At 36.2% G+C, this 16074-nt stretch overlaps 2 protein-coding genes across 6 annotated transcripts in view; one reads left to right on the top strand and one right to left on the bottom strand.

Annotated features, from left to right (window-relative positions):
- The window catches only part of LOC132914510 (protein maelstrom), a 348506-nt gene extending 342158 nt beyond the window's left edge, over window positions 1–6348 (bottom strand). The window contains exon 1 of the mRNA XM_060973688.1: window positions 6337–6348. The gene's annotated coding sequence lies outside the window, so the exon portion shown is untranslated. The remainder of the gene's footprint in view (window positions 1–6336) is intronic.
- The window catches only part of LOC132914504 (uncharacterized), an 80384-nt gene that overhangs the window by 6757 nt on the left and 57553 nt on the right, over window positions 1–16074 (top strand). For all 5 annotated transcript variants that reach the window (XM_060973671.1, XM_060973673.1, XM_060973672.1 and 2 more), the window contains exon 2: window positions 15079–15864. In XM_060973671.1, coding sequence (XP_060829654.1) covers window positions 15450–15864 — 415 coding nt within the window. In that variant the 5' untranslated portion in view covers window positions 15079–15449. The remainder of the gene's footprint in view (window positions 1–15078; window positions 15865–16074) is intronic.

Below are 16074 nucleotides of genomic sequence, written 5' to 3'. Positions count from 1 at the left end.
AGCGAGCACTGGTTCTGATCTCAGTTTTCCATTAATTGGTGTACCTTGACAACATTTATACAAATTGTAGAAATTGTGCACGTATTGTTGTTGTAAAGCGACCGAGGTGTCCACGTATTTATAAAGGACAGTGCACATCGAGCTCTATGCTCGGGACGCGTTTGTCTGCCTGTAGATTCTCCGCTAATAGAACAGGTGCTATTTATGGGCACACTCGTTTCGAAGCTCGCACAGTGTGTTTAACGTTGCCAGTTACAGCTGTCGTGTAAAATTCAGACGTCTCTTTAATCTTTCATCGATCGAAACCCTAAACACGAAGCTGGGTTAATAATAAATGTTACTCGTTGTTAAAGTCAGTAACGCAAATATTTATCGGACAAGCTGTTTTTGAAAAAGACGCGAGGTCTATGACGAGACTTTGTTCTGATTATACTCAATGTTGAAATTCTACGATCGAGTGATCTTTGTAGAGAAAATAACGTGTGCGTGTGTGTGCCTTGCATTGAGAATGATTATGGTCAATTATGTTTCTTTTCCATGACAGTTTCTGCGTTTCTACACTCGCTTGGACATCAATTTGCAAGAATCATCCTCATTTTTCATCTTCAAAAAATTCAATATATTTGGCAACTAACAAATTCAGTATTGTTAATAAATTCTCGAATATTGGGTCCTCTTTGACCCAACTATATCGTGCAACAACCATGCTCATCATCATCCTCGATTTGTCCCCTGAAAATATCAAAGATGCTCAATAATACATCTTCCAATCATCATCATCCTGAAATGTTAGGTTCTATATGACCCAGTCATTGATATACAAGAAGTAGGCTCATCGTCTTCAATTTGTTTCTGGAGAAGCTGGAGGATAAGCGACGGATACCTCGAAAATCCTCATCGTCTGGTTTCAGCAGCCCATAAGAGGCAATCATCGAGCCCTTTTGAAGAAGTAGCATCCACGGTGAGCATTTTGCTCTCCGTTTGTGGGAACACGAATGGGAAGAAGAAAGCTACGGTCTTGGCAGGCAGCTAGTTGCGTAATAAACAGCATTTCGCTGAGAGGAAAAGCGGTTATCGAATCGTCAGACCCCATTTCCATCTTCACTCGGATCTTACCAACGATACATCTTGTCGAATGGCCTTTCTGTGTTTCGCTTTCCCCTTTTTTGCCCTGTTTCTTTGCCCGCAGCATCGGTTTCCTCCATCTACAATGGGTCTCGGCCCCTTTCCCCTTGGTTCTTGCCGAAATTTCCAGGTTTTTCGTTGCCACAGGCAGATAGTGAAGATCCGTGGAGCTTCACTGTAGCGAGAAACGATTGTGGACACGTGTAGGGATTCGCAGGATGCTTGAGACTATCGCGTTTGTACTGTCGAATTTATTGGTCGAGGATAATCCCAAGTTTTGCGACAGTTTCGTGTAAATGGAAATTTTTTCCGGCGATCTCAACCGATTCTCAGCGGTACGTTGATGGTCCAAGGTCTTTTCTTATACGTACAGCCATTCTAAGTTGTATAGCCAAGTATACTTATTTTTTCGACTTTCAAGCTCGTGAGGATTCGCTGAAGAGTGAAATGAAATTAACCCTCGTTTGTCAGAGTACCTCGGTGACTTGCTAGATATTCGCTCTTTCTCATCCCAGGTTCGCTATCTATCAGAGATGCCTGTTCAGAAAGTTATTGCAATTTATTTAGCAGACAATTGGACGAAGAAGAAATAGACGAAGATACGAAAGCTAGCAACAGTATAGAAAAAGTGCTATACTATATTTGTTAAAACTAAATTACAGTTATACTGTAAAGGAAGAAACAATTGGCAATCAATAGCATACTGTGCTGAACACGACCTGGGCTCCCTTATCTCTCTGTGTATCTTCCAAATTAGCGCTTCAGGTTCTCGAAATACGTAAATCCTAGCATCTGATTAATTTTTATGATTTCACGATATCTCGTCATCAATGAATATATATACTTTTTTCTCGAGATAATACGGTCGTATTTCAACCACCACATCTCGCCACAATCCCATCGGTAAACACGTGATTCCATTAATTTTGTTGGCCAGATAAATCACGACGCCTGGTCGGTCACGTAATTAAGAACGAATCCTGTTTCTGAGATTAATATCCAGATGAAATTTGATAGGATTATCTGGTTAATCGCGACCGAACACGCAACATCGAAAGGGTTTCGTTTGATCCTCGCAGTGTTTCGCGTGTGTCATGATTTATGGCTTCGAAATTACCATTCTAATCCGCGAAAAAGCTTTTCAATTCTCGTCTCTGATCTCTGATCTTTCAACAGTGAGCTCGTTCCTTGCGTAGGAGTATTCTTTTTTCAACTAGTTTGTTGGTCGGACAAAAAGTCCCTAGGAAAATCACTAGACGCATTTGGGCAATTTATATACGGTACAGTGTTGCAATGTTACGTTGGAGTTACGAGCTTCGAAACGCTTTTAATTAAGTCACAAAATGGTTCGACAGGAAACAAGAAAAAGGAAAGCAATAAACTTTGAAAGCAACATGTTTCTAATTAAAAGGCTTTTTATTATTCCCGGTTGGAATTAGGTGAGAGTACGTCGAACGTAGGTTCTTGTCGTAACCTATATTCCCGATTTTTCGATAACGTAATAAATTTCCACACTTGTCGACTGTGATTAATAAAAACATAAATCTACTGTATTCGATGAATATTTATTCTATTGAAACAGGATTGTGCTCAAGCAGATTGGTAGCTTTATGAATGTAATTAAATAAATAGAAGCTAAGTGGACATTTATTTTATCGTACGAGGTACAGTTCGTTGCGAAAGTTAGCTCTTCTTATCTGGAGAAACTAAAAATCCACTTTGTCTCAGAATTATCGCTTACATATTAAGCGTTGAACGCTTAAAAATTTCTGTATTTGAAAAAATTTCTAATTATAAAAGATCTAACTCGCGAGAGTCTTAACACACAATTACGAAACTTATAATTTCGTCGATACCAGAAAAACGCTTTAGGTCCACAAAATAATTAATAAGAGGGTAGATCTAACTTTTTACGATTTCATGGAAATACGACAAGAGCGTGAACGCTTTTATGAAATTGTATTTTGCACTTCTCGTTAATATAATTATATTCATGTTTGATAGAACAAATCGTGTTGCGTTTTAAAACATGCGTCTAAACTCAACCAATATAAAATTCCATGCCAAAAATATAACCAGAAATAAACTTCTGCAACTGGCTGTATCTGTTTACGCATATTTCGTACGTCTTTGCGTGTCCTATACGTTTTGTACGTTTAAATATTCCATAAATGCTCGAACATTCAGTCTGTCCATTTAGATTCCGTTTAATTCGTCATTAAATTCGAAGATTGAAGTTGGAACATGAATATGTAAAATTGGCCGATATCGATGAAGTTTGAAACTGTACAAGCAGTAATTCGCGATTTGATCGTGTTTACGCGATGGGAAAAAATATTTCAGCCAATAAAGGATACACAAATGGTGTAGATATCCGGCTCAATTTCCAACCAATTTTTATTTAACTTTCCGAGCCGGATCATTCGATGAGATGTATAGTATTAATAAATCTGGGAACGTGCGCAAACAATGGCAGGCATGGAACGACGCGTGCAAAAGCAACTCCTGTAAATATACCGATAAATTAAAACCAAGCGAATAAGCCGGAACGATATTACTAGACGTCGGACGGAGGAGGTCGTACTGACCTTTTCATCGTTCACCCTGAATCTGTTCCAAATTTCAGCCATTTTGGCATTCGATGCTCACCGTTTCTCGGATTCCCTCGTAAAATCGATCGAATGGAACCGTGCAAATCACTCGCGAGCCCACAACAAAAATTATTCCGCGATCCACGTTCGATCGCAATCGACGTGAACAGCCGCTCTCTGGAATTCTATTTTGAGGTTAGGATGACGCGCGATTAAAAGATACGAAGCAATTGGCAGCGTTTTTATCGTTCGAACTGTTTATTTCTAAATTGGAGGTTATTGGAGATTTGGAGGTTAGGACACTGACACGTTATTCAATTAACAGAGGCAGAGTAGCTGCCAACGTACTCACTTTTGCAACTATTTATTTTTAAATCGCGGATTGTAGAATTTAGAAGGTGAATCATAAGGAATTTTAGAATTGGAGGAAAGGAACGCCCCTTTCTCTTGTTGCTAGATCAGAGATGATCATTTTAAGGTTAGGACTGATATTTTTTGCACAGTTCGGTACGATTAATCGATATATTTTAAGTTTCCATTGAGACACGTGTGAATCGCAAATTTTACCAGAAACTTGCGAACCAATTCGACTAAACATTTTCTAAAAATACATATAAAATAAGAAGTAACGAAAGACACGGCAATTTTCGCGGTGAGAAACAAATAATTGACCGACAACTATAGTTGAAATTCCTTGGCACGTCTCAGAAAAGGCTGAAAAGCGGTTTCTTTACGAAGTTTCAATCCCTGTCCCACTTTTCTCGGATAGAATCCTTGAAAAGGATACTAAAGCATCTCTCTGATGGGAAAGGAGAGGGGATTTTTCCTATGAAGAATTAACGAAATTTCTTGGAACGAGGGTATGAGATGAGGGTAAAACCACAGAAATAGCCGATTTGCGACCGTTTCACTTGCAAATTAGGATTAGCATTGTAAAGGAACGAATGCGAGTTAATGCTAGGCCTTCCAGTTCTACCAACCGGAAAACTTCTCGGCGCTAGCTTTAGCTACTCTGTATAGCTTCGCGAGCACGAAATTTTGAGCTCTGCTTGCGTCAGTGGCTGGACTACACTTTGATGCGATGCTTGACGAACTTAATAAAGCATGACATTCGTTGACGAATGGCAAACATCGGACGTGTATTTCCTCTACAGGCCTTTTTAATCTCAAGTTTTTGTCATTTATGGCTTTTCTTCCTCACATTTTTGTTACGGCCTTTTTTTTCAAGGATATTCCTTTGATGCTGAGTTTTAGAAAGTTTCACTTGGTTAATGCACACGTATAGAGCAGTGCACCTGATGTTAACGGAATATTCTTTTCCTCCTAAAAAATATTCTTGTTCCATGCAAATTTGTAGAGTTTCGTTAGATCAGATGCACTTTGTTCATATAAATAGGCAAATGTTGGTACGTTAGATGATCGTTTATCGAAGGACCTTCGTTTTTCTCAAACCTGACAAATTTTGTGAATGAATAATTAATCAAAATAAGTAAGTGGATGCTAGAGAGATAACCAGTTTTCTATTGAAAACTTTCCTCTATCGTAGTGACTTCTTTTCACATTTGACAAATTTTTTCTTGTCAAGTAGTTAAGTTTCAAGTGGGTAATTAAAATAAAAATTAAATAAACTTTATTAAAAAAATTAATAAAGTTAAATAAAAATTCTTCTTATAGGAAGACCTTGGTAGAATGAATATTTAATTAATATAGCCAGAATTGTTCCTTGTGAAATGGCTGTACCTTTAAGATTCTCATAATAATAAAATGTTGGTACAATGAATAATTAGTTACTTCTTTAGACTCGCTTAAAAATTTTCTATATTTCTATACTTCTTTACAATTATTCTCTGAAATTCATATAAATAAATTCAACAAAATTTTGAAACATCCTGTAGGAAAATTTGAAACAAACGGCCGAAGCTTTTCTTAGCCAACAATTGCTTGGAAGAACTAATAGTGGGTGGTTTCTCGACTATTTTCTGGGAAGAATTTCGACTTAGAATCGGAGATGGGATCGAGAGTGTATCTCGAGGGCGCCATCGAAATTTATGATGGCAGTAAACCTATTTTCTTTCAAACGAAATATTGATCCTAGTTTTTTTCTTCTTCTTTTAAGACAGACAATTGTTTCTCAATTGTTCCCGAAGAATCTACTACCATGAACCTTTCAGTCGATCCCTGTGTTTATCGATTTCGACGGTCATTATTTATAATGTCGAACCGTACCCCCTTTACGCAATGATACCGATCTCTAACAATGGCATAAAAATAGCAAATAAAAATACAGCCGAACTTGGATAGCTCGTGGAAGTAGTCGAACATTTTTAGAAACCTTTTATGAATATATTATACGTGTTACAGGAAACATTTTGATGCTTCACTGACACTGTAGTAATATCACCTTGTCTCTGTATCAACTCATCCAAATCTAAAAATAAGAGTGACTTTTTAAAATTAAAATTTAGTTCTCCTCGATTAAAAAACTTGTTGATAAAAATATACATCCAACATGGAAAATTTCTATTTAATTTTAAATTTAACGATGATTCTTTCCGTCGAACCAAAAATGGCCGAAAACGTAGTTGAATTGCTGCCAACATAGGACGTAGTACACCAAAAGGTTCTATATAATTTCAAGAATGTTTGATAGGATATAATTTGTTGCAAAGGACAGGTTTTCATCAAGCAGGCATAAAATCTTGAACGATGAGTTCACGTGGCCGACGAAGGCAAAAGAATCTTATCCTATGTGTCGCTTTTGGCACAGAAAGGTTGGCATTACACGCGGCAACGAGGCGACGAAGGTCGCCATTACAGGGCCGACTGCATGTGTAAAATTAACTTTGATCCCCAATAGCCTCGTTTTACCCTTCTGTCTTCTCCTAACTTATCATATTTTTAATAACGTTAAAACCTACGTATCTTGGCATATTTTTTGAGAAGGAGTAAGAAAGCACGAGAGAGAAATATTTCAAATAAAAATATTACTTATAACATGAATTATCGAGGCTTAATATTTGTTTTTAGTAAAAAAAACGATCGATAATGTTGTTTTAAAAGTATGCCCAAGTTCGCATAAAATATTACGATATTTCGTACAATGTAATTTTCAGTGTTCTGTTTACTATCGTTTATTTCGTACTTCGATAAAATTATCGGCGTCCGCACGAGAAAATTAGCATTTCAAATTTCGAATCGATACAGGCCGTCCAACTTTCCACCTCAAAGACCGTCACCCTTGTTATCTGGCAATTCTTATCGATACACGAAACGATAAACGCTTGAAACGTTAGAATATTAGCTTTATATCATTTCATTTAATCTATTTTTACATCATTTAATCTTTATCTGACATCCATTTTTATTATTTATTAATATAGTTAAAAATTTACTAAATAAATCCTTGCAAATATTGTAACTACGTACATACGCTTATTAAACAAATGTCACTGTGGGGATTAATGATAATTCAATTTCATACGTTTTGTTAATCTAATTCAAGTGGTAGTTGATTAATTGTTATTGATTAAATTACAATGATTAATTTCCATTATGTAAATAGACAGTGGTGCACATCAAACCCCATGTTTTATTAATCTACTCTAGCTGAATATAATTTTCTGATCAAAATTTCTAATGAAATTCTGTTAATCAAATTATACTTGTACATTTCAACTTGTCAGTTTCTGTTGGCCCGGTTCTATTAATCATGTTCTATAAGTTTGCTTTTACTCATGCAGTTATAACAGAGTTTCATTTCCAAAACCAGTCTTAGATTGTGTTCTATTGATTTACTTTTAATAACTGACCAGAGATATTCCCTATTTTCACTTAAATCATCTGAACTATCAGTAAATTGTGTTCTTTTATAAAATGATATTTCAATCTCATTGTACTATATTTCTATTCTTATCCCTGTTCATTAACTTTTCTTACCCTATAAGACATGTAAAAGAAACATATAGCCACCATTGTGAATGGATTCTTCACTTTTGGTTTTATAAAAGAAGATATAAAAAGATCTCATTAAAGTAAGGATTTATAATAGTTGAACTTGAAAATTTAAATGTAAATTTTAATTTAAGACCATGTCAATCTGTATTTCTTTCTTATTCCCAAAGAATTAATCTTTCTTTGGTATTTAAATATTCTAGAAGATTGCATATAATACTTTCAAAGAATTTTGTTGCCTAAGAACTTCATATTAAATTTTATATTAACAAGATCTGTACTTTTAAACAATGAAGACATTTAAAGATATTTGAAGGATCTTTATATTTCAATTAAAAGAATGAGATTATTAATCTTTAAACTTTCAAGTCAAACGAGATTCTTCTTATACCTGTTCAATTATATTATCAATATCTAAACATTCACATATATAATAACATCAATATTGACAGTTAAGAGATGCCAAAGAATTTTATATCTGTCTATTCTAAGAAAGACTAGACCCTTGTAGAAGGAAGATAACATGAAATTATGTATGTATATAGGTTAAACCTGCCACACCATATCATTATCATGATTAATTACTCTAATTAATTAGCCCAAAAAGCAACAGGCTAATATGAATGACTAAAATATAAAGACATTTCACATTTACATCTGCTTTAAAAAAACCAAAGAAAATAAAAAATTGAATGAATAAAAGTTTGCATAGATCACGCAAACGTGTCGAGAACGCAGGAAAATGATCATTTCTAGAAAAAGTATTTTAAACTCACCGCAGCCTTCAATTCTCTATTCTAACCAGCATGTAAAATCACCACAGAAACACCTTTAGCTGATGAACAAGCAAATTTCAAGTAACCACGATTCTATATCGGTATATCGATGTACGTTAAACAGAGTTACTAAACGGATCGGAAGCTCGTAGCCTTTGTGATGGCAAGTTTTTGTCACGTGACACGAACAAAGGATAATTCGGGTACTGGGCGGGAAGTTTAATTAGTTGAGGGAAGTCTAAAACCATTACACGTGTCGGTTTGGATCGGAAGTGGGACCGGTATCGGCTTTTTAATAGCATACTGTCGAGCTGTTGCTCAATTTGTTCCCTGTTTTGTGCCAACAACTTTCTGAGGCAGAGTTTAATAATATTCCGAATAATAAATAGATCTGGATTACCATTTAGCCGAAATTAATTGCAACGGTTGATAAATAGTTTTATAATGTATAAAAGTATAAAACAAGATTATTTGCATTTCCAACTTCTCTGTATAATTAATTATGTTCTGTGGAGTTTTATTAGCAATGGTAATTGCTGTGGAAGATTTCAGTGAAACATTTTTATCCGAATATTTTATAAGAATAATAAATTTTCATTTTATTATTGCAACAAAAGATCAGGATTTTTGTAGATCATTTTTTTTATATAGAATATAATTCGACAAACTGTATTACGTTATATAAATTGTCTAGATAATAAAATAATATAATTTGTAGAGACAATATAATGATATAGACAATATAGCTAATAGATAGTGTATAATTTGTAATTATGTTCTACATGAAAAATTTCTCTGCAAACAATTTATTTAATTCTATTATCTACATATTATTTATTTCATTTCGAAACTACATTTAAACATAAATAAATGATCCAAGAATAGTACATTATTAAAAATGAATAAAAGATTGATGTGATATTCAAATCCTCTTCATTTCACGGAATACTTCCAGAAGATCAACCTTTCTTCCGCTGATGTAATTTGAGAGAATCCCGCCATAGCTCGCATAATGGAAGTTCGATCGATATTTATCGATATTTACTGTTTCCAGTTACCGTTTCCGTTTCATGTTCTACGTTGTTTCAGTTGTCAATGATTGAAATTAGAATTACGTCAGGCGTGGAAAGATTCTCATTGTCTAGGTTTACAAATTCCGATGAGAGAAAAATTCCATGTTATATTTTCGAGCTCTTCCAGCCAATTTTATAATTCGCACGGTTCGATCAAGACTCTTTTATTAGTTCTTTTGCTCTCTCCGTTCGGTTCGGATCGTCGCATTAAACAAACGAGAACACGTTTCGAAAAAAGAGTGTTTCGTGATTCCTACAATCCGGTTCGCGAAATTAAATTCCGAGTGTATTGTGTTTTGGATTTCTATTGTGCAACAGGATTTTTATTCACTGCGCGGCACGATATTATTTTACGATGAATGAAACAGAGGTTATGATCAAAAGGTTCGTAAGAATTTTCTACTTTTCTATATTATTACGTTTCTATCTTTCTGCGACTGTTGTCATAATATTAAAATTGTAGTAGAGTGTTGTTAAAGTTGATTAAAAATTAATTGTAATTAATTAACCGATCGAAAAGATTCTTTCCGATTTTCGATTTTATAGAATTATTTTCTTGAACGAAATATCTTCTCATTTTTCTACGAAAGTTATTTTACGTCTACTGAAAGTGATTTGTAATTTTTGGAATGAAAGTCATTGCAATTAAGCATCTACTAATAACAGAATTTTATATGCAAATAAAAATCTAGGGGAATTTCTAGAACCATTGCTTCTCAAATATATAAAATTCACAGATCCCTGAATTTATCAGTGTTTTAAATTCTTGACATTCTAGAAATGACATTTTTGAAATCCTAGGGAAGTTCTAGGAATTTATTTCCGCATACAGAATTTTTCTGAAAACATTTAAGAGCTAGAACGTTACTTAGGGGTTTTATTTAATATCTCTAGACTACTTATTACTTGCGCCTTAAATTGGTGACAGTCGACGGACGATAGTTGGTAACGCTTATCGGAAAAAGCAATCGGGGATTTCTGGACTCTAAAGCTGAGAATAAGGGAGGGGGGCAGGATAAAAGCGTGGAATAATTGAGAGCGAGTGCTCCAATTATTCGGTCATCGAATAAAACGTCGGCTGGCTGCTTTTTAATTCGATATAGTAACTCGATTTCTGAAGTCTCGAGGCGCGTTAAAGTCCTGTCTGATTTCAGCCGCGTGTTGCATTACCGACTAGGAAATTACATTTTATTTTTTCGAGGGGTCTTTGAAGTTTAACCATCTGTGTATGTAGTATTAAAAAACCTGAGAACTGAACCAGGTAAAGTATCAATAAATGGCCTCCAAGTATAATTCTGTAAATTTCTCCAAATTTTAATGAGAAAATTAACATTATCGTAGCATCCACGTGTCATTGCGAGAAAGTGAATTCTCAAGCAATCTTTGAAATTTAACTAGATGCAAATGGAAACCCTGGGTTGAATCAAGTTGTCTATCAAGAAAGGGTCTCCAATTATTATTCTATGGACCTCTTATGATTCTTTCAAAAGAATCGTTTTTAACACAACCTTCAAAGGAGAAGCATTATGAGAAAATAAATTTTTATTAAAATTGTACCGGATATAAGAGTGGGATTACAATGGAAACGTACACGCCAGAAGTTGTATTTGAATAAACCTTTTAAAATCTTAGGAAATGGAGGGAAATAGTGGAAGGAAGCTATCGTGAAACGGTAAAGTCAGCAATTAACAGGAAACAAGGTGAATCCTTTGGCTCTATCATCGTAGCAAGAACGATTCTAGGAAGAAAAACGACTACAAAGGAGAAGCAGGATGAAGGTATCGCTGGTTTATCGAGTCTGAGAGCGTTTCTTTATGAAGGCGGTATAGAAAAATCACGAGACTCTGAAAGCCTGACCTGGCTGTATCTATTGGTATCAAAGAAGAAGACGCAAAATCGTAATACTCGTCGCGAAAGAATTTATCATCCTCGAACAACGAGATTTCTAAGAAGATGGATCCTTTCTCAAGAGATCAAGGGTTAATAACCTTAGGAAACCTTATTAAACTGGATAAATTCCATCAACAAATAAGAACAATTTTACGTCTTAATATAATTAAAGTGATTTTATACTTCGTCTCTAGATAAGAGAAAAGATATTTTAATCTAATCTAACCTAACTTAATTTGGTTAATTTAGGTTAGGATCTAGCAAGTATTTCCTAACCTATTTGTCTTTCAATATTGGCTTGTTATAGTAATTAGACTCGAATAAATGTTTTAATTAGTATCTTAATTTAGTAGGAAGAATAGTAATTTTTTGCGAGATCATAAGAATTAGTGTCATTCTATTGTTTGCACACCTGTTATGCACACAGAGTATACTTATAAAATAATTCTTAATAACGTGATTTTAACCTACAATAACGATTTCGATGCAAATATAAATTTTAATGTAAATATAAATATAAATTGTAATGTGAATGTATTAATAATATCAAATAATATAACTTTGATTTATTCTCCGTGCAAATTGAGAAGAAATATGAATATTTTAAAAACAATCTCGATATCCGTCGGAACTTATAATTACACGAATCGGATTCATGTAGATTCTCTCACACTCAGAGCTCCAAACTGGTCTGAAACCATTGAAAACCAGGAACAAAGAGAGCCTAGCTGTCGGAAACTCTCTTAGAAGTTCCCTCATCGAAGTCCATAATTTGTTCCGACTGAAAAGCGTGTTCGAGATGGGACGTGTTAATTGCACAAAATGGCTTATCGCAATTTGCATAGCTCTCGGCGAAGAATGTCGTGGAAAAAGGAATAATCAGCGTTCACACTTACTCCAGGATTGGGTTCAATTACTTAAAAGGAGTCGAGCTTATCTGCTGGAATTTAATACGTGCAGCTTTTTCACCGCCGTAGAAAATAATCTTTTAAGGGGAATTAGCTCGACCATCTTAATCCAACGACAGTGTTATTAATCCTCTGAGGTTCGAAGAACATCCGTAGGACGACCGATAAAAACTTTTCATCTGAAAATGGAATGTCGAAGTCACTTAGTTAGGTTAAGTTAGGTTAGGTTAGATCTCAGCAACAAGTATCTCAGTGTACTATACGGAAATGAAGAAAACCAGATACGGTGAATGTGATCTAGGTGCACTGTACTTCTCAGTCTATGAGAAACAATCAAAGTTAAACGTGATTTATGTTATTTCTGTAAATAATCAAAGTAGTTGGTTATGTTAGGTCTGAATCTCTTCCCTTAAGTTAGGTTAGGTTTCAAGGAAAAATTACAAACGGCTAGAAATAAAGTGCATATCAAAGAAACAAGAATGGAAAGTACACAAACATAACTTTATCCATACATTTTGCAAAAAAATTATTCAAATCTTCAAAAATGTAACATTGTAAATCTATAAAGGTTCTGTGAAAAATTGCGAATTCACCATATCCTTATAGTATAGAAAAGTAAGGAAAACTGACATAATATCTCGTAAACTTATTTATTTATAGCCCTGGAGACGAATATATAAGAAAGCTCGAAATTCAGCACGATTTATGGCGTTTCTGTGACTGCGCAGTCAGAGGACAGATTATGTTAGGTACGTGATCCATCAAAACGAAGAAGGGACATCAGAACGTTAGATTGATCGATAGATTCAACTTCTCTGTAGTGCTAAGAATTTTTTATGCAGACAGATGCACAAGTTTCCCTAGTGACTGTGCATGAATGCTTTAATGGGAAATTTAATATTAATCGATGTGAGCTGCACTCATATTTAATCACAGGGAAACGTCCTTACGTTTAGATTAGGTGGATGCACATGGAGATAGAAATATATGTCCGAAGGATAAGAATAAAGTTTCGTCTACCATTCACAAAAAATATATTATATTTTTATATCACGAAACTATGGCCAACGTTTGCACTGTGGAAAAGTAAAATATGGACAGAAGATGGAAATACGTGGTCGTGATATAAAAATGAAATTTTTCGACTGTAAATGGGTGGCGGTAGTCTTCGAACGAAGTCGAGTATGCAATTAAAGGAGGCTGCAATCTGAATGAATTCAACGTATTCCATCCTCCAGGAAAAGACACATTGAAATTAGATTTAAATCACCAGGGACCATTTACATCACGACGTCCGTGTCCCCTCGAGTTGAAATAAGAAGATATTTCCCGTCTTTATTCAGACACACTGAATAAGTCGTTTACCTTGTAAACAGAGCGCTCCTCGTTCCGTGGAACAAACGGCTGAGCCTTAACAAAGTTAAAACGGGTGCTCGTTAATAATTCATGAACCGTTACCGTGGCACGGCGATTACTTAAATAAATACTGAATTAGATCACAGCCTAGAAAACGTCAATGAAAATATCGTCGAATGTTCAAAGGGGTTTACATATTTTAAGATTGAAAACAGGCTTTTAATCTGAGGAATCGCGGTAAACTATGAAACAATAGAAGATAGAAACAACATAGAAACTTGCATTGAGAATTGTGCAAATAATGCTATAAAATCCACTAAATGCTAATTTCTCTAAAATCCTATCTATGCTCTTTTAAGAACAGAGACACCTGGATGGAAGATTGGAATAAGCAACATTAAAGCAAAGTACAGTGCAGCCATTAGCTATACCAGGATTTAGAATGTTATATAGGGACACGGTATGACTAAGGAATGAGGTAGTCGAGCCAGTAATAGGCGACTCCAAATAGTTGACATTGTTTGAGTTAGGAGGGAAGGATTCTGACCTAGTAATGATTGTTAATCCAAATTTACTGGTGATGAACTATAACGTTCCATAAGTAGATTACTGCTATGTCCCCGCCAAATTAATTGACCAATTCTATTAACATTCATTGATATTACAGTATTAATTATGAAGCCAGCTATGTTGGTAGCAAACCACTCTTTTGTGCTCTAGACCATAAATGATCATTCATTTACAGGGTCCCTTTCATGAATCTTTAATACTTTGTCACAATAAATGCCCAACTCTGAAAATGTTCACTGTCATCATAAAAACCTAAATATTCAGTTGACCACATTCTTTATGATATAAGTAAGACCATAATTCATCTATGAAAAAATAAGAAAAACTGAGTGACTCCATATCCAGTCTCTTATATATACAATATATCAACTACTGCAATATAGGATTATTCACATTCAGATCTCCCATACAGTCAACACACAGATTATCACAGTAGTACACATTAGAAGAAGAGTACCACCAATTCTATTAGAATCCAAATTTCCAAAGATTCCAACGTCCCCTGTTCCAGGGCTGGTATTACTTTCCATCTCATAGAGAGCCTAGTCTGCAATATGATTGGTGCACACATTAGGTGTGACTTCAAGTTAGACTTCAAGGTATTCGCAAAGCTTCCAATCCTCCCCATTCCAAGTCAGGAATCACTTTCCACTTTCAATATTACCAGCATAAACACCAAGTATATCTTCAAACAGGAACCCAAAATATTTTCAGAGTTTCCAACCGACCATCCCCGCCATTTCAAGCAAAGAATCACCTTCTATCCTCAGTATGGTCACTGCGTAGATCACGTCACAGTCTCTCGAATCCCATTAACGAGTCGTCTTCTTTGTTACAGACCAACAAGCAAGATCCACCGATGGCCATCTAGTAGCCGAATCTCACCACATTCTCATAAATACGCGTTGAAGCACCGATTCACCAGGTTGGAGGGAAGCTGCTGCCACGTCGTCACGAAGCTGCAAAGAAACGTAACGGCCGTAGAGACATCGAGGGTGGCTCGCGTGCCAAGAAGATGCGACTGTTCGCGTGGCCTGGCAGCGTGACTCGCGGCGGACTCATAAACGATGAATTGGCGGGCAGCGATGTTGGCTCAGCCGAGAAACGCGGCAGCAGCAGGAGCAGCAGCGGAGGAGGCAGCAGCCACGGCAGCCAGCGAACCGGCAGATTGGACGCGCGATCGGGCGAACGGCACACCATCGGCTGGGCATGTACGTCATCTACCCGGCAGACGAGCTGTTGCGTATCTATGAGAACCCAGACCGTGATCCTAGTCCAGTGTTGACCGGAGATCGTGGGCCGAGTTGTCAGGTGACCGTAATCGCTGTTAACGAGAGAAACGACCGCTCACTAGCAGCGAGTTGGCTGGATAGCTCGAAGAAGTGGAAGGAAAGGAGAAGGGAACGAGGAAAGACACGTAGAAGAAAAGCGAGCCGTAACGAGGCTCCGCGTAGCCACGAGGTCGCGAAGGGTACTCGTCGCGAACAACACGCCAGGACTATGCAAAACAGTCGCGTTGGCGCCGGCGAGGATGCCGCCAATCCTTTCAAGGATCTCACACAACCGGGGCTCAGCGAGCCGCTCAAGCAGCACAATGCCGCCGCGCTCAAGCTCGTGCAGACCGGTGAGTGCTTTAGTTCTATCACCAGTTTCTTCGCGTTTTTCTTCTTTTATGGGGTTTTAATGGGATCTTACGGAATTATGGCTCGTGGCTATTTGAGGACGCGAATACTGGAGAGTTGGGGTAGATTGACTGTGAATTTATACGGTCAATTATGTAATTTTATGGGTTAGATTATATTACCTATAGAGCCTACAGTGGTTTACGCGATAC

Source organism: Bombus pascuorum, chromosome 15, assembly GCF_905332965.1.
Source record: "Bombus pascuorum chromosome 15, iyBomPasc1.1, whole genome shotgun sequence".
Taxonomy (NCBI): domain Eukaryota; kingdom Metazoa; phylum Arthropoda; class Insecta; order Hymenoptera; family Apidae; genus Bombus; species Bombus pascuorum.
This window is presented reverse-complemented; position numbering and strand designations above follow the sequence as displayed.